This window comes from Bidens hawaiensis, unplaced genomic scaffold (genome assembly GCF_021521415.1).
Source record: "Bidens hawaiensis isolate Kalapana, Puna unplaced genomic scaffold, B.hawaiensis_p1.1 tig00032765_1, whole genome shotgun sequence".
Taxonomy (NCBI): Eukaryota; Viridiplantae; Streptophyta; class Magnoliopsida; order Asterales; family Asteraceae; genus Bidens; species Bidens hawaiensis.
Genome location: NW_027495591.1, coordinates 70,489 through 93,461, shown reverse-complemented (window position 1 = coordinate 93,461; position 22,973 = coordinate 70,489). Strand labels below are relative to the sequence as shown.

The following is a 22,973-nucleotide window of genomic DNA, read 5'->3' as shown; positions in this document are numbered from 1 at the left end:
AAGAACAAAACCTTAAAAACATAGTGAAATCCGGGTATACGACTAAATGGGAGGAAATATTTACTCCTGGTTGAGATATTGAACGAATGAACACAAACACATATAAATAAAAGAACAAGACACTCGTTCATGTTTATTCGTTTAATTAAATTAATAAAATAAGCATGAACAAAGAACTTCTTGCCTTGACTGTATCAATGATTATAGTAAATGTTTTTCTCCAATGATAAATATTGGCATATTTAATTGTATTAAACAAACATATGATTAATAATTTTTGTCTTTAAATCACCATCCCAAAGGCTTTCTCAACAACAACTCAACTCAACAATACTCAAATATGATTCATCATATCCTCATCTTATTCATAATCCTAATAACCACATCTCCATCCACATCACAACCAAACTGCACCCGCGTTTGTAAACGCGGGGACCACCAAATCACGGTTCCCTACCCCTTTGGATTCTCCGGCGCCTGTGAAATCCCTCTGAATTGCTCAGACGCTGGAGAAATCCGTGTCGGGGAATACAACATCCAAAACATAACAAATTCCCACATACTCATCGACTTTCCACCAAAATGCGACCGCCCGTTCCAACAAATCTACCAATTCAATACCACAAACTTTGCACTCACTTCGCTCAACGGTTTGCTCTTATCGAACTGCACCTCGGTGTTGAATACATGTGTGTTTCCAGCGAATACATTTGGGAACCGGTTTAACTTTCCACAATGTGGTTCAGGGGTTAATAGAACCATGAACTGTTACACCGCGGATAATGTGGGACAAGACGAGTTTATAAACTTGGGAAGAGTACCAAAATCCGGAAGTTGTCGGGTTTTGGTGTCGTCTGCGTTGTTTGATCCAAATGGAAGCACGTTACAAAGCCGGGCGACTCTGGAGTTGGGTTGGTGGGTTCGTGGGGAATGCGGTTGTGATCCGAATGCAGTTTGTCGGAATGTGTCGTATGAGAATCGAACGGTCGGGTATAGGTGTGACTGTCGTAATGGTTACGCTGGAGATGGGTTCGTTGGCGGGAACGGTTGTCGTCGAGGTGAGTTCTAGTTAATTATTGGTTAATTAATACTATTAATCTAAATGAACCAAATAGACACAAATGAAGACCTGCACTACCAAACTAATAGGCGTCAGCTGGTGACGCTCATTGGTTTAGTAGTTTTGTTCGTATATTTATTTATTTAAGTCCGTTGAAAAAGTTACAATTTTGGTTATGTATATAGTTGAATATTTAGAATAAATTAATGATTGCTTATCTATATATTATTATATAATTTTCTACGTCGTTGACAATAGTATGATTATATAAATACTGAAAACAACTATGGTTTGTAATTTAGTAATACTATAATAATATGTAACAATATCATATGAATATTTGGCGAGTCTTTAATGGTGGCTGTGAGGTTATGTAGAAAGTGTGCGTATTTTAAATGTTTATATTTTGGTGTGTTCGTTTGGGGGAGTTTTATCTGGGGCAGGGATGAAGAAATAGTACCATCTACCTTATCGAATTGAGTATTATAGATATCTATTCGGTCTTAACTTTTTAAGGTTACTAGATTGATATGGTACCGATTATTTTCGGTATTAGCACGGGCACCAATTTTTATGAATGTCGGTACTGATAATTTCAATACAAGTACCAAGCTTATCATTATGTATTATAAGAAGAAAAAGACTCGGTGACCTTATGATACACGTGACAGAAAATTGGAGAGCAAGTGATTATAGTTATTCCCCATTCCTTCGGTTCATAAAATATTTCTGTATAAATATTTTCTTTAATTTCTTTGGAGTAGGGTTGTTCACGAGTCGAGCCAGCTGGGTGGTTTCGACCTAGAGCTCGAGCTTGAAATTAAACAAGGCAGCTCAGCTATGCTTGATCTCGATTTCAAAGTTAAACGAGCCTAAGATCGAGCCAACGAATCAAGCCATGATCGATTTTGGCTCGGTTACAAAAATGAGCTCAAGTTGTTGCTCCTTAGTGCATTGTTGTCGCTCTTAGAAAATATAAACATCTACAGGCACACCGAAACTGTAGCATCCGGTCCTTTACCACAAATATTACTCGTTTTGAACGTAACGAGTTTACGGATTTGTTTTTTGTCATGCTCGTGAAGACTTCTTATGAGGCCATCCATGTTTATACTACTCTTATCTGAGCATGCTTAGTTGTATAGCTCTTATCTCATCCATTACCATTAAGCCAAAACACATTGTTAATATTTGAGGTGGAGATTTGCCTAAGGTATTACGGACACCCTTATAGGACTCATCGTCCCTGAGGAGGTTTGCCCCTGTTAGGTATTACGTGTACGCGGCTGACCCGAAATGAGTCGGATAGGGCGACAGAAATCAATACAATATAACGGCTCGGGCCTTAAGAACTTAACGGTATTTCTAATTGATTTCTAAAACGAATATAACGTGCAGCGGAAACAAACGAGAAGTATACTGAACTGAATTAATTAACCCAAACAACCAAACTAGAACCAAATATAAATCAGAACCTGGATATACTTGATTCAAACTGAACCAGCAGCTTCCTTCTGATCAAGTTCACAATATTGGCTGTTACGGACTTCCAGATTGATGATGGTTACGGTAGTATTTGTTGTCAAACAAATACTATATATCAATTATGATATATAATTCCTTGTATAATAATGATTGGTGACGGCGGCAGGGAATTCTCACGAACACAGACTCCAACTAATTTGCAAATCACAACTTGTTGCAATATACTAATATTAGATAGTGGCGGCAGTAGGTTCACAAAAGACAAACTCAAACAAACAATAATAATAATAATCGTAAAGAAGTAAAGCAGTAAATACGAACACCGGGTTTACGTGGTTCGGTCATGGTGTGTAACCTACGTCCGAGGGTAACGAATAGGGTCTCTTCTTTTATTGAGATGCTCAAAAAAATACATGATACAATATGGTTTATATAGGGAGGCATCTAGGGTTAATTTCTTTCTCTACAAGTTACAAGAAATAAAGTAAACGGACCACTAAAGTTGAGTGGGTGGCCAGCCCTTTCAACCCTTCAAGTCTTCAACTACCCAATCCAAGACGGGCCGGGGCTACACCCGTATAGAACCCAACAGCCCCCGTCATCGTAAATGTAACATAACATGAGTGGCTTTGATACCATTTTTTACATCTGGCCCATCATATTCAATATTGTCTGTTTTGTCAACAATGAGCTCAGGAATTTGTTGTTGGTCTACCTAGTAGAGATTTCTTATGAAGTCGCTCATCCTGGATTACTCTCACATGAGCAAGCTTAATTATATATGGAGCTTTTCTCATCCACACCATTAAGCCCTTGCATGGTTGATATTTAATAAGGAGAATTCGTTATGGCCTCGTAACTGATCTCATATGGACATAATATAATAGAGTGATGTAAGATTTGCCTAAAGTGTTACAAGAATACATAAAGAGTGGTCGTCCGTGGGAGATGAGAGTAGGCATGGTTTGCATTGATCTAGACCATCATCTTATAAGAGATCAAGTATATATTGTGCTAAGAAACATGAAGAACACCATCAAAGAATGTGGCTTGAGCACAAGCTGAGAGTGAATGCGCACGATCAAATCAAGCACAAATGCCGAGGAACTAGGATGCCATCAACATATACAAGCAAGTACGACAATAGAAAAAAAAATGTATTAGAGACACATTGCGTGTATTGCTGAGGTAGATACTGTATATATTATCCGACTCGCAAAGAAAGTTAGCCATCGGGTTACATGTGTGCTTAGAAGCACCATCACACGGTAAGTGTTTTAACACTGCACGAAATAAGTTCTCAACAAAGGGTTTAATATGGTGAAATGATCAGCGGCTTGGGAACAATGAGACAAAGGATGCATCCATGTGAACCGGCTAAGGTTATCGATAAATTATATCAAGTAATGGTAACAGTGCGAGAAGTGTTAGAAAGGGTCCCCAAATATCATAACCAATAATACGTATATAGGCGAACTACAAACACTTGCGTAAAATCGTCTAGTCAAAAAATATTACTTCTCAAGTTATACTTCTAACATGATATTTGAATGACTCCTTTTCGTAGATGTCGGGTCAGGGAGATCTACGTTGCATTGGGTGCTTATTGCCTTGGGTAATCTTTCATATACTTGTTTTCTTAGTTGCATTAACCCATTATGTTACTTCGAATTATATATAATCTATGTTTGCTAAATGTTCCAGCTCTCGGTGTAGGAGGCGTGACCATAGTAATCGTTACAATCTTATGCTCTAAAGGTAAACTTAGATGGCGCAAAAAGCCCAAGAATAATGCCAGCGTAGAAACATTTCTAAAAAACCATGAATTCCTAGCTCCGAAAAGGTACTCTTATTCACAAGTCAAGAAGATGACAAACTCCTTTGAGACCAAACTAGGGCAAGGTGGCTTTGGTTCTGTTTATAAAGGAGTGCTAATCAACCAAAACATTGTAGCCGTGAAGGTCTTAAGCGAAGTAAAAGGTAACGGTGAAGATTTCATGAATGAAGTTGCGAGTGTTGGTAGGACTTCCCATGTTAATATTGTCAGTCTGGTGGGATTTTGTTTGGAGGGTCGTCGAAGAGCTTTGATCTATGAATTCATGCCAAACGGTTCCCTAGAGAGGTTCATATATGGACGAAGTTCTTCGAGTAGTAGCCAACTTGGGTGGGAAAAGTTGCTTGAAATTGCAATTGGCATTGCTCGAGGATTAGAATACTTGCACAAGGGTTGTAACACACGGATCTTACATCTTGACATAAAACCGCATAATATATTGTTGGATCAAAGCATGTGTCCTAAGATATCTGACTTCGGGCTTTCTAAGTTATTTCCAGATAGAACGAGTATGCTATCCATGTCCCATATGAGAGGAACCCCGGGATATATTGCTCCTGAATTATTTTCTAGGAACTTTGGGCAAGTCTCCCATAAATCAGATGTTTATAGTTACGGAATGATGGTTCTAGAAATGGTTGGAGGGAGGAAAAACTTTGAAGACGAAGTTGATCGTACAAGTGAGATATACTTTCCACAATGGATATATTCTAAGCTTGACTTAGATGAAGAACAACTTGGACTACACGGGATTGAGAGTGATGAAGAGAATGAGATGGCAAGGAAGATGATTATCGTCGGCTTGTGGTGCATACAAACTAATCCCTCAAACCGCCCGACAATCACAAAGGTTTTGGAAATGTTAGAAGGGGAATTACTATCACTAGAAATCCCTCCAAAACCTTATATGTGTTCTCCATCAAGGTCTGCTACTTCACTACCTATAGATGAATCTTATTGTTGATATATGTTCCTTTGCTAATTAAGAATATATGACTTTGATGACAATTGATGATACTATTTCTTGTGTGTACTAGTTTACCTATTAAGGCACAATTGTTTGGAGTGATGCACCATTTAAATTAGCATTTTAGTTCATAACACTTTACAGCAACAACATAAATGTGTGTGGATGTGAAATACAAAGAATTAGTCATTTTAAAAATGATCTAGGAATAAAAACTGTAAAATGATTTAGGCCATTTTATATCTTATTGTATTTGATGGCTTAATTTCAACTATAAAATTTCACCTCTCTTATGTTGGTAGTATAAATACTTTGTAAAATAGAGTTTATAATCACCAGAGAGGCACATATAGAAATAAGAGGATCTTCAACGACGAGTGTATTCGTTGGTGGCCAGGTGATGAAGATACAGTACAAAACAAATGGCTTTTAGCAACGCACGTGTCCATTCAAAGTAGGGGTGTGCACGAAACAGAAGAAAACCGACTCGAAACCGAAAAAACTATAACCCAAACCGAATTAGTAACCGATGGTTCAGTTTTGTGTTTTGTGAAAAAACGAAAAAACCAAACCGAACAAACAAAATTGATTTTGAATCGTTTATATTTTATAACTTTGGATATTTACTTTATTTTTAATGTTAATAAGTTATGTTTTGTCGATTTGGATAAGATTTAATCATTTTAAATGTAATCATATTTATTAGCTCTTAATATTCTAAATCAAAATATATGTTAATAATAAAACCAATACATTTTTAATAAAATATACTAGTAGTGACTAATTAATAATAATATTGCATTTTTAGTTTATATATTTATTGGAATATAAACGTTAAGTTGTTTTATATTTTAAAGGATCAAGAGGAAAACGAGCTTAAAACGATACATTAATAATAATAATAATTATTATTATTATTAAACGTGACAACGTTTTGACTTCAGAAGATCATTCATAATTATTAATTGAATTTGCATTTGAATATGAGAATACCATAATACAAAGGAAAAACATAAATTAAAAGAAAATTAAGTTAACTTTTTTTAGAACGGCGATTGTTTTTTTAATGTTTTGGTCATCGCACTATTTAATTTGAATAGCCTCATTGTCCCATTCTGGACAAACTATGTTGTTTTAATCGGGCTCACGTTAGTTTTAGAGTTTGGTATGGGCGTTCCTCCGAAAAACCATACTGCCTGTTGCCACTTGACAGTCGTTGTGCTATCACAAGAGCAGAACTTTCTAACGTAAAACACAGTGGAACGAAAACTCAGGTGGGCTCAGGATCCAAACTAACAACCTCATAAGGACTAGCTCAAATTGCCAATATCCACTCAAATTGCCACTATCCACCTAGGCCACAAGTTGATACTTAAGTTAACTGATATTAAGGCCACTGGGCCACAATTAAGTTATCTGATAATAATAATAATAATAATAATAATAATAATAATCGTTATTGTATTTCTGTAGTAGAATATATGGGCTCGTGAAGTGGGCTATCACACAACCCATGTGAAACTAAAGTCCATGACATAACTAAGAATAAACGAAGTAGGAGGTTTTTTGGAAAAAGATTTACGCACAAACGGCTGTTTTGCTGCTGCATTTCAATTAAGAAGGAAATTAAGTTTGTTTGCATGAAAGAGTTTGTTTGCTTGTTCAATTGTTACTCGTTTGCTCTCTACACTTTGGTTTATGAAGAATAGTGATCATAATATTTAATTTCTTTGTTATAATGATTGACTTGTGATCTTCTTCGGGTGTAGGGGGTTGTGATATGAATAATTATATATTTTTTTATTTCTAGTTTTTCTTGGGATTAGATTTGTAACTCTTTAAGTTACGTTCTATCTAATTAGGATTTTCAGTTAAAAGATTCGGTTATGTTGATTTGCTCATATTATTGAATTGGTAGTTGTGTGCATAAAACCACTTTGTCATTGAGTTACCACTAGATTAATTATTGAATTGGTAGTTGTCTGTATAAAACCCTTAATGGTTGTTAGACTGATTTGATTTGTTAGAATAAATTGAAAGCAGTGTAAAATGGTTGTTCAAACTGTTTTCGGCTTATCAATATATATTGGTCGTATAACTTCACATATAATCAAGTTCAAATACTTTATCAAGCGGTGTTTTGCGAGATACACTTATGTTGTTTAAATTGTGCGTCTGCTCATCGTTAAGCTGTTTAACGTCTCAAGTTTAGTTACGTACAAAACGTACATGACTCTTTCTTTTGACAAATTAAAAAATTTATAATTCAATACATGGTTGCAAGTCTACAGAAATGACCGAACACACATAATATGTAAATGCAAAGTTACACTCCAAGCACTTCAAGATCATTTCATACTGCAACAGACAGCGACATTTGATGCACCAGTCATCGCTCTTAATCCCTTGAACAAAGGACAAGCGGTGCGAGTGACCTTTGATCTCGAGTGTTCCTCCAAATTTGACATTGAGAAACTTGTACACGGAACAACAATTCAGAGCATAATTCATAGCTTGCTCATATTGAAGTTTTATGGGAACACAAGCATGCATAGATTGAGCACATGTAGTGCAATGATAAAACCACCGCCGCGGATTTAATTTCTCCTCACATATTTCACAAAAATATTCGATAATATGGTTCTCCACTGGTTCGTATCTTAGGCTCAAGGGATGTTCATCACACTTGTGCTTAATCACTCTAGGCAAGAACAAAGCACACGCTATATGGACGTAGAAATCACAAGAGAGACATTGAAATCCCCACCTATCCATCATCACATAGTTGCATGCTTTACATCTCAATATTGATCTCTTATATGAAGGTTTTACTTTCGATAAGAGATGATCCGGATGAGCCTCGTGTGTGATTTCTTTAGGTATGAATGCGCAATTAATGTCGACATAAACTTCACACATTGTGCATCCATACACGAAACCATTGGATGATAACTCACAAATCTTACATTTGAACACACCAAAAAACTTACCAGGGGCCGGTGGTAGGAGAATAGGAGTATGCTGACCGTCGCACATGCACATAGTCTTGCATTTCATGTGGTAACTTGGTGCACCATTCATGAAGAACATAACAACATTGTTTATCAACATGCTGACAACACATGTAAAATGGTACTACCGTGATTGGTTTCACACATCCGTTACATAATAGCTGAATTTTTTTCATGGGGTCGTGCGGTTTTATGCCAACTGGTGCTTGTTTGTCGAATAGGATGAGTGGGTGTTCATGACTAGAATGGTTGAGCATTTCACCATCGTGTTGTTTACCACAAAACTCTTTTTGATTAGACATATGATGCTTCAAAAGGTTGTCACCTTCCTCGTGAAATGGACAGTGGAGAAGATTCGAATGTTCATCTTCTTTAAAGTTTTTATAAGTTTTGCCAATGCCTGATGAATGATATACTTAAAATTAGACTTAGATAATCTCTGCACAAACTAACAAAATTAAAGACGTTCATGGCTCAATGTAAAACCAGGAAACTGACCAAACTAGTCATCGATTGGCTTCGCGGTCGTTTTCTTATTTGAAGTTCGATTTGAAAAGTTATTGTGGACTATTTGGAACAACAGCTATTATGTTTCCATACAGTTTGGAAAAACAAATTGTTTTCTTTCGAGATATTATTTTGGACTACAATGGATAGCTTGTAATTCTGGACACTTTGTTACAATAGTCAACTTGTTTTTACAACTTATTTCAAAATCTTGACATTGTTGTAGTAATTTGTTGGTAATTTATCAGTTTTTTACCGCTTGTTTTACAACAGTCTTTTTTCTTTTGTCACTGATTTAATTTAAAGTTTGTACAACTTCTATAAAAGGCCCAATAAAGCCCAAGCCGTGAAACCAAACCGGATCAAACGCTAGTAACGGATCGGTTTGGTTTTTAAGCTTCACTGGTGAACACCCTTAAACAGCATAAATAAATAAATAAATAAGAAGAGATTTCTTACTTGCAGGTCGGAAGATAGACAAAAATGGCTCGCTCTTTGAAGTTGCACAATCGACATGCACGCAATATAGGCATTTATCGCATTTGTAAATCCACAAATGATAATAGAAATAGCCACCACAGACTCTACACATGGGAAAGAATTTAGCGGATCTTTCAGAATATGGAAAGGAATAGGCAAGGGTAAGTGGATGTGAGTGAGTGAATGACTCATTGGTATGAATTTGTATTAGTAACTTGGCAGGCAACAATGCACAGTCCAGGTTGATCAAAAACCAAGGACAAGTGATACACTGAAAGAAGACCCCTTCGTGTTTATTATCACAAGCTACACATGACGACACTATGGGCGTGAACATTCGTTGCAGTTGGTGTGGATGACTAGTGTGGTTCATCTTCTGTTGAGACATAGTTGCACAAATTATGTCGATCCATGCTATATTCGCATACATTACATCTATAATGATAGAAATTAGTCATCTCAAGTTTAATGCTATGCGGTGAGTAATAACACAAATGAAATGACCGGATTCGTTCCTTACACATGTGGCATTGACCACCATGTTGGTCTTCCTTCACAATATCGTCTTTATCTTCTTCTTCATCACTTTCATCTCTATGATTCGGCTGCTGAAGATACACAAGGCTGAGGGGTTGAACATGACTAAAGTGACGAAGCTGATCCGTAGCAACTACATTGTTGAAATACAGTTTTTGATAAACCGAAAAGCATGCATGTGTATATTTATTTATAATAAAAAAAAAGGTGGCATACCAATTATGGCGGTGTCCATGAAAGTTCTTTCTCAGATTGATATGACTACCATACAAATTACAAAGAGACTGCAATGTTAAGGAACCCAATATGCCAATATATAGGAAATGAAAAGGAATATCTTTGGTTACACGAAATGAATTAATTTTTTTAATAAGAAAGCTCAATCATTCCTAGCTTCCAAACTCCAACAGGCATATGTAGACCTTTATTATATTCCAATCTTTGATTAAATGGAAAGAAAACTATATTCCATTCTTAGTTTAAATGGAAAGAAAAGCACTCAATCTGATTTTCATCTTGTCGGTTTGAATCTTGTCAAGTGTCATGGAATTCGGATTTCTGAATCCGGGCCTTGAGTCTAGTGACATAGTGTTACGACTCATGTAAGTGGCAGTCTCGACCCAAGCGCGGTATCAAGAAGCCCGTCTGTTATCTCAACTGACTTACCAGAATATGCAAAGCCTATTCCAAATAATAAAGTCTGCATTCATGAAGCCCAAAATTGTGGAGAGGAATCATTTGGATTTGTTCCTTGATAGCAGTTTATTTCCTTTAATTATTTTTTAGCGTAGCTTTAATTTCATTATTTATATTTCTGTAAGGCTCCGCACCCGGGTGCCCTACTTAGACGTTGGATTTACTCATAAACACAGATAAAAACTTTTCGCGGAATACATAACATTCAACCATATCTTACATAACCATTCGATTCTTGTCTTAAGCAACATTCAACTTGTCTTACATAAATGAAAAACATAACAAAATGCAACATCATAACATTTCCTTCATATATGTCAGCCTCTTCAATCCATGCTATGTATCACTCTCAAGCCAGCTGGTTCATCCTATTTGCTTGCGTGCATACTAAAATTCATCTACGCTGAGTGAGTTCCAGTTAATATACCATACATTCACATACTTATACATATGTATCCAAAGATACACATTACATACTTAACCTTTTTATATTCCTTTCATATATACATGCATATATATATATATATATATATATATATATATATACTTTCATACTTTCTTATCTTTTTAATACATACCAACTCATTCTATGTTTTAAAGAGTCTTTCGTCCTATAACCTTCGCAGATATTATTAGGGTCTGCAACCCTTTAACCATACGACCATACAATCATACAACCATACATACATTCCTATATATATATATATATATAGACACAATCATACATTCTTAACCTTTCTATATGCATACAACATTCACATACCATACACTTACTAGTTAAAGTGAGTTTATTAACTTATCACATATGAGTATGCACACCGCCTGAAAACATAAACAGAGAAAGGGGGCTGAAAACTCACCTGGATCATGTTTCGCTCGGAGCTAATGGTAACATCTTTCATCAACTGTGCACGACTAACTGTTTAACAAGTATGAGTATTAATTAACTACCTTTCTAACTTAGCCATACTACCCAAGTTAGTGAACTAATTTAACTTAGTTAATAGGGCTACTGTTTTTCTTAATTGCATTCGCATGAAATCCCTAATCGCATTTGCATGAAATCCCGAATCGCAATCGCATGGGATCCCAAATCGCAATCACATAAAAAGATAAATTTTATTTCTTTAGTTTTAAATTAGATATTAGAATAAATAATCAAACAAAAGATGTAACACTAACCACATACTACTTGTGTACATATACTTACTCTAACTATCTAGTTTAATTAGGTTTTTGTACGACTAAAGCGATGGTTATCACACATGCAACTAGCTTCTTGTTTCACCTAAAAATTTTAGAATTTTGAAAACATGGACTTGTTAATAGCCCCGTTGGTATCGATTCTTGGCTGCTTTGTGTCTGATCCATTTACAACCTCCCTCATATGCCTTGCAAATACGATCACATGCATGTAGACCATGTATTACAATAATATTTATGAAAATACACCGAAATTAAATTTCTATTGAGTTCCAAAAATTAAAATTTAAGCTGCCGTGGCTGAGCCGCTCTTGTATGAATATTGAATGGAGAATTGGTCCAGCATATAGTTTTGTGTAAAGTTACATTTGCTGTTTGTTTATTTATATATATATATATATATATATATATATATATAATTTGAGCACGTTTATTATGTTTTCCCTTTTTGCTTTTGGTTCAAATTCAAAAAAGCAGGTATATATGGACGGTGGAAGGTATTTGTAGTGCAGGGACGTCTCTGAGAATTCACGTGTCTCGGCCGAGTACAAAAAAAATATGTTGTTAAGCCTTAATGAACTATAATTAATATTATAAAAGTAGTGGGCTTTATAAGAGACTAATTAGAGTTCGTGTATTCTAATATATATATAGGGGCTGTTTGGGATTCCTTATTTTCACCTCCTTATAACTTATAAGGAGAAGTCATAAGTTACAAAAGTGTAACTTATCAGCATTTCCTCTCACGTAATAAGAAAACCCAAACACTTTTTTTTAACTTATCATAAGTAATAAGTTATAAGGAGGTAAAAATAAGGAATCCCAAATAGCCCCGTAATATTGGGATTTTAAAAAATGTTTGTGCCCTCCAAAGTAAACGTGTCCCGGTCGGATGCTCACTCATACTACAAAGCCTCCCATGTTGTGGAGGATGTACTTGTGGTCAAACAAGTGTTAAATTGTGAACAACTCAAATGTGGTGGAAGGCTGCATCAACAACTCGTGTATGCAATTGACCATGCCAAACAATTTGCTTTCTTTTTTTTTTATTTATAAGTTTTATATATTAAAAAATAAATAAAATATAGCACATGCAACTTTAACATAATTCAGTAATTGCTAATTTTTAACCTAATGCCTTTTCAAAAGTTTATTGTTAATAATATTATAATAACTCATTATATAACATGCAATCAAAATATATATATATCGTGTGGCTTTAAAATTTTAAATCATCTCATGAATAATGAATAAGATCTTAACTCAAATTTGTTGTTTTTTTAATTTACATCACGTATACGTATACAAAAAAAAAATTCTTTATGTTACTTCATGTAAGTCTATTTAAATTTAAATCAATCTTAAACATATAAAATAAAATAAAAATGAAGTCAAAACCGTTGTTCCTACCTGCAAACAAGGAATTAGTTATTTTATCTTTAGAAAATAATAAGAAACCAGTTTTTTGCAGCAACAGATTTTTACCTACAATTTCTGAGAAATATATTTAATTATATTATCTTTAAGAAATAGGTAAACTATATTGCTGGTTATATCAGTTGGACTTTAAATAATTATTGACTAGTAATCGACTTACGTTGGGTTTCTAGAAGTACACGTAAACACTTAAATACAATGGGTGAAAGATATAACACGATAAAGAAATTATAAAATAGAATAATAGGATCATATAATTATTTTATGTGACATTAATAAAACTGAAAGTATATATATGCATACATGATCTTGCAGTTTACTTGAACAACGAACGCCGTTAAATCTGTGGAAAAACTCTTAAGGGGTTCGATGTCATGAGGTCTATTCAGGGGCGTCTCTGAAAACCTCTTAAAGTTTTGAGGCCTGGGACGACTGAAAAAAGCGGGCCTCTAAAATCGACTTTTCAATTATGTAATAGATCATTTGATAATTTTACCAATAAGATTGTCTTTTAAAAACCAAAAAAACAAATAATAATAAAAATGTTACTGAAATGACTCATATGAAACAAATAAAAGTTCTTTTCTATAATATATATATATATATATACTAATTGTGGAAATTGAATCCATGACCTTTGTTTACATAGTCCAGGAAACTTTTCATTCAACTAAAAAGTCATTTTGTAGGCTTTTGTATTATAATAAAACTATATATATAATATAATTTTTTTAATAAGTATGGGCCTCTCTATAGAGTGGGCCTGGGTCCGTCTCCGTCCTCGTCCTCCCCTTGGGCCGGGCCTCGTCTAATTCATCCAGTTGTGCTTCACCCAGGCTTAAACCGGTAGTATACACGTGAAAGAGATTCAAACCCTCGATGTCAAACAAAAGAAACTCATTGGCGAACCAGATTTTGGTGATTAATATCGCGATTCTCTTTTACATATGATTGATATTATATGTTCATGTTCATATGTTTCATGTTTGTCTTTGAGATGCAACTACATTTAATCATGAACAAGTGTTTTATTTTAGCACACATGTTCCCTATTGAACTTGTCTTTTAAGGAAAAACTTGGTAACACGAAGACCTACTTTTGGGTGGAATTTTAGCATTACAAAACAAACTTTAAAACTAACAATATAGAAAAAAGATATGTGAAGACAATATTGACTTTTGGTTGTATTATTTTTGTTCTTTATCTAACAACCCATGATTGATTGGTACGTACATTTGGTTAATCATGAAATTTTCTCTTGTGTTCTTTTGCATGTAAAGATTGTGCAAAAACGTATTTCATACTTTAAATTATCTTAAGTTATGTTGGTCAAGATGAGTTTTATGAATATAGTTGGTTGGTTGGTTGGTTTATATGACCACTTTGGTTGAGCCTGACTCGCTTGAGTGAACAAGGACTACTAGTCGTCTTTCGTGATACTATTTGTTAATGTTTAAAGCTTAAAAAAGTTCATTAGATGCTTTGGAAAAAAACTTCATATGAGATGGGAATGGTAGCGTTGAATAGGTCCATTGGCTGCAGGGCCAGCTCAATGGATGACGTAGGCTGTCGCGGTCTACTCAAACAATTAATTTTAAGACTTAAATACCTATAATAAGTAGGGGTAAGTAAGGTCGTCTCCTCAGGGACTCAAGGAAAGTGCAAGTTTATTTAATTTATAACTAATTATTTAACCTAAGCGGACAGACGATGTCAAGCGGCTTTTATAAAAAGATTTAATTAAGACTAATTATTACTTAAAAAGATTTGTAAACAATATTAATTAAAAAGCATTCATTCTAGGTTCGGGTTATGTGTTCCATACGTCAATCACAGATTCTCTAGTCTTTGGTTTTACAATAATTGCTAGTCTTATGGTTTGATTTATGATGACAAGCGATACCCTAACCGAATTGTTGACACAAATGAACCCGGACACCACAATTACCGTCTAGGATAATTAACTCAATGATAGGTTTGATGATTATAGTTCAAGGACACAAGAGCCTAACCCTAAATGTTGATGAACAACCAAACAAACGTTACACAAATCAATAATCACAAACACAACCTTTAATCAACCAAATAACTAATTAAGCAAGACAAATCATATAAATTCAATCAAGCTATAACCATTAAGCATTAGAATCTGATCAAAACAGTACTTCATACAAAACCTTAGCCTAGAACGAACACACACGATTAGCCGGAAATCGACATAATCGTTAAAGTACTTATCTTGATGAACATAAGATCTTATGACAAACCGGAAGCTTGGGAATGATGGAAAATCGCCCTAGAACTCCTCTTTTACCTCTGGAAGTCGTAATATCCGAAATAGGGTCGAAAAATCGTTTATATAGTGAAAACCCTAACTTTTGCCGACATTGAGCATCTTCGCGTATCTCGAAGTTGCATGTCCTACAACTTCGCGATACGCAAAGATGCAACTGACTTCATATTCGAATTCTTCTCGTTGAGAAACATGAAATTCATATATTATGGATTCCGTAACTCATTTTCTAGGCCAAGATATGCCCGTTTTATTAAAACACACTTTCCTGGTAATCCATGTTGTTATGTTTTCGCTTCGGCTTCATGTTTCTCATCCAATCCTCTCCCGAATCCTTCTTAACCCTCAATACATGTTTCCCCATTATAGGCTTGCTTAATCTTCATCTGGATGGCTCTGAATTAGCTCGTTTAAGCTCCTTAACTTCCAATGTCCTGAAAACACATAACAACGCTTGAAGTACTAATGTTCATTCATTTATTTAACTAAAATTAACTAATAAATATATAATAATAACTAACTTTTACCCAACCATCAATGGACATGGAGCTCTAAATCGAAATAAGATTTTGAAGCCTTTTTATGGCAATTGTTAAGAAATAAATAAATAAGTAAAATTGTTTACTTCATGTTTTGAACTCATGAGTCATGACCTATATACTTTAGTAACAACCAAACCTACCACCACACCGAACATTATTTTGAATTTACGTTACTCATTATAATATATCAATATATAATTTTATTTTATTTTTTTTTAACTTGAATACCTTAATTAAGTGTGGGCGTAAAGCCCTAATTTGTTTTCGCTGACCCATGGGCCAACTCTGATTGGGTGACATGGCACAAAGTCGTCAAGTCCAAGGCCCAAGGTGGACTCGATGTGGGTAGCCTTGGACCCTTTAACATAACTAAATCCTTCTATTAGAGTAAGAAAAAAGTCACCCTTTAACATGGATGGACCTTCATAATTTATTGTGTGTGATTGAGAACTTCAACTTTAATTCAGAGGGTGACTTGGGGTTTGGTCCCGGGATCGAACAACTAGGTTCATAGTCAAGTCTTAACCCAGCCCGTTATTTGTTTACCCCAATCTTGTTTACTCTATAAATACTGGTCGCGTGCTTGTAATCTCTTGAACACCTGAATAGTATTAAACTGCTAGTTGCAACCATTAACGTATGCCACATCAGCCGAACCACGTAAATTATTTTGTGTCCCGATTTTCTTTTCTAGTTCCAAGCTTCCAATACCCAACATAAAGAACCTATTTTGGTGCTCCTAAAAAAACACTCATATCAACCCACTTTTATTTTAACCCGAATCCGTCAAACTCATCCATTTCTCCATTAAAGAACAAGGGTAATATAGAGATAGCAAAAAAATAAAAATAAAAATAAATTTAAATTAAATTAAATGATAATATTAAGTCCTGAAAGCGCGTACTAGAAAAAGTCCAAAAACCCCTTCGATTTCGTAACCATTACTTTGATGACTCCATGACCACCTTCCCACACCCAAAGGACAAAACAGTCATTTTACAAACAAACCCGACTTATTCACATCCCATTTATTCATTTTCTCTGGTTCTCAAATATTCATTTCACATTTTCACCACATAACAAAACTCTCACCCGAATTCTCTCTCGTCCCGTTAAACTATACCGCCGACGTTTAACTGCAGCAGTTATTATTATTATTAACATTCATTACAGAAATCATCAAATCTCTCTGCATTTATGCACCAAGCATGAAGTCCTCAACAACATCAACTACACACCTTTAATGTTTTACAAAAGTCAAACATCTTGTTCTTATTCTCCATCTCAACATTCACCAACAATTCACTTTTAATACACACAAATTATGATCCTTCATCTCCTAGTATTCTCCGTGATCATAATTGTCACATCTCCTTTGTTGACATCTTTTGCCCAGGCAAACTGCACCCGCGTTTGCGCAGGTGCTGCAGGCCGCGCAAACGTGGTAAAGTACCCATTCGGATTCTCTGACGACTGTGAAATCCGTCTGGGTTGCACAGCCGATGGAGAAATCCGAATGGGTGAATATTCTGTTCAGAATATTACCAGAGATCATATACTGGTTATTCTTCCGGCAAAATGCGACCGCCGGTATGAAGATATTTATTTATTCAACACTGTTAATTACGCGATGAGTTCGAGTAACGAGTTGTTGTTGGAAAACTGTAGCTCAACGTTGAACGAGTGCATGATGTCGACTAGTCAATTCGAGAATCATTTCAATTTGCAACAGTGTGATACTGGTATTAATAATATTAATATTAATATTAATAATACCAGTATTACGAATAGTACTAATAGTAATAGTAATAATGGTAATAGTACTGTTATTAACGGTACTATTTCTTGTTATTCGGAGGACGATCCGAATAACGAAGAGTTAATGAATTTGACGTCACTAGAACAAGCAAATTGTCAGATCTTGTTCTCGTCAATCAGTGTTGATATGAACGGGAGAAATTTGACAAGCATGCCTGTGTCGTTCGAGTTTCAGTCTTTGGAGTTGAGTTGGTGGGTTCACGGGAATTGTAGTTGCGATCAGAATGCGAGTTGTCGGAATGTGACGAAAGCGAATCAGGCGATAGGGTATCGGTGTAACTGTAACGAAGGGTTCGCCGGAGATGGGTTTGCTGCCGGAGAAGGTTGCCGGAGAGGTAGTTTTTTTAAATGTTATATTATTTTATACATATTGACTTTTATTAAAATTTTATTATTATAATTTGGGACACTAGTCAAAAAATAATGGCATTTTTGTAATTAAATCAGTAGTGGAGTTACGCCGCAACTTATAATACAACTAGCGTAGTAAAAATAAAAACGTGATAAAACGGCATTACTAGTAAAACTATAGTGTAACTATAATTACTATATTTGAAAATATGTTGGAACATAGTTACGGTTTTTGCATGATTTCAAAAATGTAAAGGCGTCATTTTTTTCTTTATTTCTCGTGCTTTATTTAACGAAAAAAAAAATGATAAAAACCATTTATATTTGATGCTAATGCTAATTTTAATATATTGCCTTCTAAGTTTATTACAATAAAGAAAAAAAAGGTTAGTTTGCTTTTTTATTTCTTCTAAAAGGAAGAGTTTATTAATTTTCTTTTTGAAAAAGGAAACAAGGTAGTACACTTTTTATAGATATTTTTAAAAATGGCAATTTGTCAATAACATGTCTGGCTTATCTTCTTGTATTATTATAAAACATTCAGAATGTAAACTCGGTCAATCTTTTTAAATATTATAATATGTACACGAGAATAAATAATTAAAACAGATAATCAACAATAGTAAAAAGGTTGGTTAATTTATATATTTCAAAATGTTTCTAGATAAAACATAGATATAAAATTGACTTTTTTGCCTAACTTATACACCTATGCATAAACATAAAGCCTGTCTAACATATAACTAATCTATAATATATATAAACGAAAACCCTAAAATCCTACGTGTCGCGATGTGGTCGCTCCCCCTTTTTATGAAAGCCACCAGATTGCTTGATTTTTAAATGGAGTTCTCTAATTGATTTAACCCAAATTCATGGGTATGGGTCTTACCAAAACCAGATAGCTCTTAAACGGGTTATAACATCTCATTAAATTAAAAATTAATCTTACCAATTATTTGATATGAAAATCCTATAAAACAGGGATATACTAAAATTTAATATCCAATTTAAAAAGAAAAATATATTATTATAATTAATAAACAATTTTATAATAAAAAACATAAGCGGGTCATGGGTCACCAAATTCAGATAGCTTTTAAACGGGTTATAACATATCATTTATTTATAAAACCCTTTTATCATCAAACCCTAAGTATATTATTAACTTTCTTACAATAAAAAAATTAAAATCCAAAAAATAAATATTAAAAAACGAAAAGTGTAAAACAACCATTCTCTCTAGTCATATAGCTTTTTAAATCAGATTATAGCATATCATTTATTAGTGAAACCATTTCATCATCAAACCTCAAACATATTAATTATTAACTTTTTTATAATAAATAAAATTAAAATCCAAATATACATATATAAATATCAAAAACGAATAATGTAAAACAACCCTCGTATTACAGGGGATAAAATCTAGTATATATATAAACATACATAAAAAAAGTCATTTTTATTCTTTTTTTGGCTTTTTTTGCCTGAAGCTGTGGAGCTACTTACCCGTGTTCAGCGGGTCATGCATAGTAATGTTATGACTCCAAGATCAGCAAATATAGTTTTTAAAAGATTGGGTTTTGCGATTCAAAAAGGGGTAACGGCACCGCTTGTTGCCCGCTTGCCTTCTGTTTCGATGTAATCCAATAAACAATTTATAATATTATATCATATGATTATATATTTATTATTTGTGAATTCCAACTTTAACTAATATTCCCTAATTATACAAAAATCAAAATAAAAAAGCGAAGAATAAACTTTATTCTTTTAGGTGCATATGGAATATAATTTAAGAATGATTTTACAATATAAAATACCATATTTTATGTTTAATATTTAATATTGTATACCTAATCCTTAAAAGTCAGAAACCTTGACAGTAAAAACTCAACTAATCTCAAATTAATTAATATTATTATACAAGTCGACTTTATTTGAAAGCAAGGTTTGGTCAAAGAATACAAGTCGTCATGTGGGAATAGGAAAATAATCAAATAATGAAAATATTTAAAGCGATCAATTTGTTATAAAGGTTGCAATTTTCACCATATCCATCGGTTTTAATTTGGCTTTTATTGGATTATTTAATTTACTTTTGACTTTGACTTAGTCTTGGTATGCTGAAAATGAGTATGTGGGACTTATTAGACAAATATTAATGGGATATCTATATATTGGTGAATCATGTGGCCCACCATGTTAGTGCTTGGTTACTAGTCTTTGTATTAATAATTATATTTAACTAATTTTTTTCAAAGTCTTTACATCGTGGGTTCTAAGTAATTTCCTATACACGTTATGTCATGTGCTTCCATTATTTATAGAAAAATGTTTTAAAATTTTTTAAAATCAAAGAAATTAGTAATCTACTCTACGGTTCGGTTAACCAAAAATTTTGTTTTTGGATTTTTAAAACCGTTCAGTTTCGGTTTTTCGGTTTTCGGCATTTTAGCTTGAAAATTATAGACCGAAACGAAAGTTGGCCAAAAATAATGAATTTAGGTTTAAATAATTTTGTTAAATGTTAACTAATAAACTATTATACATTTGGGCAAAGGTGTTTAAGTTACATATTTATTTAATTCTTATAAGTTACTTTGAAAAAATAAAAATCTAAAAATTCAGTTCGGTTCGGTTTTTTCGGTTTTTATTAAATGCAAAACCGAACCGTTAGTTTGGTTTTTACAAAATCATAAAACCAAACCGTTGGTCTTTTGTTTCGTTTCGGTTTTCGTTTTGGGTTCGGTTTTGGTTTTTTCGGTTTTCAACATTTTAACTTGAAAACTTTAGACCGAAAAGAAAGTTGGCCAAAAATAATGAATTTAGGTATAAATAATTTTGTTAAATGTTAACTAATAAACTATTATACATTTAGACAAAATCATTTGAGTTACATATTTTTTAAATTTTTATAAATTACTTAAAATAAACATAAAGAATAAAAATTTAGAAATTCAGTTCGGTTCGGTTTTGTCGGATTTTATTAAATGTAAAACCGAACCGTTAGTTCGGTTTTTACAAAATCATAAAACCAAACCGTTGGTTTTTGTTTCGGTTCAGTCTTTTTGATTTGGATTTTTCGGTTTTTTTGATTTCTTGCACACCCCTGAATTCTACGCCATTGGACCCGAAATTGAGCCTATAGATTGAACTGCCACTGGTTGGACAAGTGACAATTAATCCAACCGGTATACTAGTGTGACCGCTTTGATGACTTGTCCTGTTTTCAAAACATTTTGAAGTTGTCTCAAAACATGTCTTAAAATATGTTACTAATGATTCATGTTTTGTAACAGTCGCAAAATGTGGAGCTACAAAGTACATGTCGGGCGAATGCGGAGGAACAACACGAGTAGGCGTGCTTATCGGGGGAATTGTCGCTGGGGCTTCGTTAATGTCGATAGCGGCCCTCATTTGCTACTGTCTTAAAAAACGAGCCGCTTTGAGACACCATCAACTCGCAAAACGAGCACTATCAGAAGCAACGGGTAGCTTCAACATCCCGTTTTACCACTATAAAGATATCGAGCGTGCCACGAACTCGTTCTCTGAGAAACAAAGGTTGGGTGTAGGAGCATATGGCACAGTTTATGCCGGTAAACTAAGTACGAACGAGTGGGTAGCGGTTAAGAAAATAAGAAACCGAGACACGGATGGACACGGGAATAGTCAAGTAATGAATGAGATTAAACTTATCTCAACTGTTAACCACACGAACCTCGTTCGCCTTTTGGGATATTGTATCGAAAAAGGCGAACAGATACTTGTTTACGAATACATGCCAAACGGAACACTTTCACAACATCTACAATGCGAAAGAGAGAAAGGTCTTCCATGGACCGTAAGGCTCACGATAGCGACCGAAACCGCACAAGCTATCGTGCATCTTCACTCGATGAACCCTCCTATTTATCATAGAGATATTAAATCAAGTAACATACTTCTAGACTATAAATTCAACTCAAAAGTTGCGGATTTTGGTCTGTCGAGGCTCGGGATGTTAGACGACTCGCACATATCAACCGCCCCGCAAGGGACACCGGGGTATGTGGACCCACAATACCATCAAAACTTCCATCTGTCCGATAAAAGTGACGTTTATAGCTTCGGGGTCGTTCTAGTGGAAATAATCACCGCGTTAAAAGTGGTTGACTTTTCCCGCCATCATACCGAAATAAACTTGGCGGCACTCGCGATAGACAAGATCGGTAAAGGTCGTGTGGACGATATTATCGACCCGTTTTTGGACCCGAACCGAGACGCGTGGACGCTAACGTCGATTCACAATGTGGCGGAACTTGCATTTCGGTGTTTGGCGTTTCACCGAGATATGAGGCCGTCAATGACTGAAGTGGCGGACGAGTTGGAACATATTCGAGTCGGTGGGTGGAACGCGGGTGGTGATGATAATGTAACGTTGTCGTCGTCATCGGTTTCTTCATCGCCGTATAATGGCAGTGAGAGATCGATAGGCGGGACGATTGTAAAGAAAGTGGCGGCGATCGGAAGCCGACGGCGGTTGGTTGTTCCTCATGTGATGCCTGATTGTTTGAAGATAACAGAAGAGAAAGATAGTTCACCAGTTTCTGTGCAGGAGATATGGTTAAGTGAGCAAAGTTCACCTTCAACTAACAGTTTGTTAGGTAATATAGTTAGGTGAAGAAAATGTATTATTATTATTATTATAATTATTATTATTATTATTATTATTATTATTATTATTATTACATAAATTACATTGC

The 22,973-nt window shown here is 34.5% G+C and overlaps 2 protein-coding genes across 2 annotated transcripts; both read left to right on the top strand.

Annotated features, from left to right (window-relative positions):
* Positions 1 to 328: 328 nt before the first annotated feature.
* On the top strand, positions 329 to 5,343 carry LOC143584009 (PR5-like receptor kinase). Its single transcript, XM_077066166.1, has 2 exons — positions 329 to 1,068; positions 4,200 to 5,343. The coding sequence occupies exons 1-2, from the start codon at positions 341 to 343 to the stop codon at positions 5,341 to 5,343; spliced, it is 1,872 nt and encodes a 623-aa protein (XP_076922281.1). The 5' UTR covers positions 329 to 340.
* An 11,909-nt stretch (positions 5,344 to 17,252) lies between these two features.
* Positions 17,253 to 22,904, top strand: LOC143584018 (wall-associated receptor kinase-like 14). Its single transcript, XM_077066175.1, has 3 exons — positions 17,253 to 17,745; positions 17,845 to 18,206; positions 21,528 to 22,904. Exons 1-3 carry the CDS (start codon positions 17,378 to 17,380, stop codon positions 22,889 to 22,891), a joined length of 2,094 nt encoding a protein of 697 aa, XP_076922290.1. The 5' UTR covers positions 17,253 to 17,377; the 3' UTR covers positions 22,892 to 22,904.
* The last annotated feature ends 69 nt before the right edge of the window (positions 22,905 to 22,973 follow it).

What these genes read in the sequence shown, in the direction of transcription:
- LOC143584018 (XM_077066175.1), top strand. Translation starts at nt 17,378, where the DNA reads ATGATCCTTCATCTCCTAGTATTCTCCGTGATCATAATTGTCACATCT. An exon ending in ACGTTGAACGAGTGCATGAT is followed by an intron (nt 17,746 to 17,844) that starts GTCGACTAGTCA and finishes TATTACGAATAG; the next exon opens with TACTAATAGTAATAGTAATA. An exon ending in CGGAGAAGGTTGCCGGAGAG is followed by an intron (nt 18,207 to 21,527) that starts GTAGTTTTTTTA and finishes GTTTTGTAACAG; the next exon opens with TCGCAAAATGTGGAGCTACA.
- LOC143584009 (XM_077066166.1), top strand. Translation starts at nt 341, where the DNA reads ATGATTCATCATATCCTCATCTTATTCATAATCCTAATAACCACATCT. An exon ending in TGTCGTCGAGGTGAGTTCTA is followed by an intron (nt 1,069 to 4,199) that starts GTTAATTATTGG and finishes GTTGCATTAACC; the next exon opens with CATTATGTTACTTCGAATTA.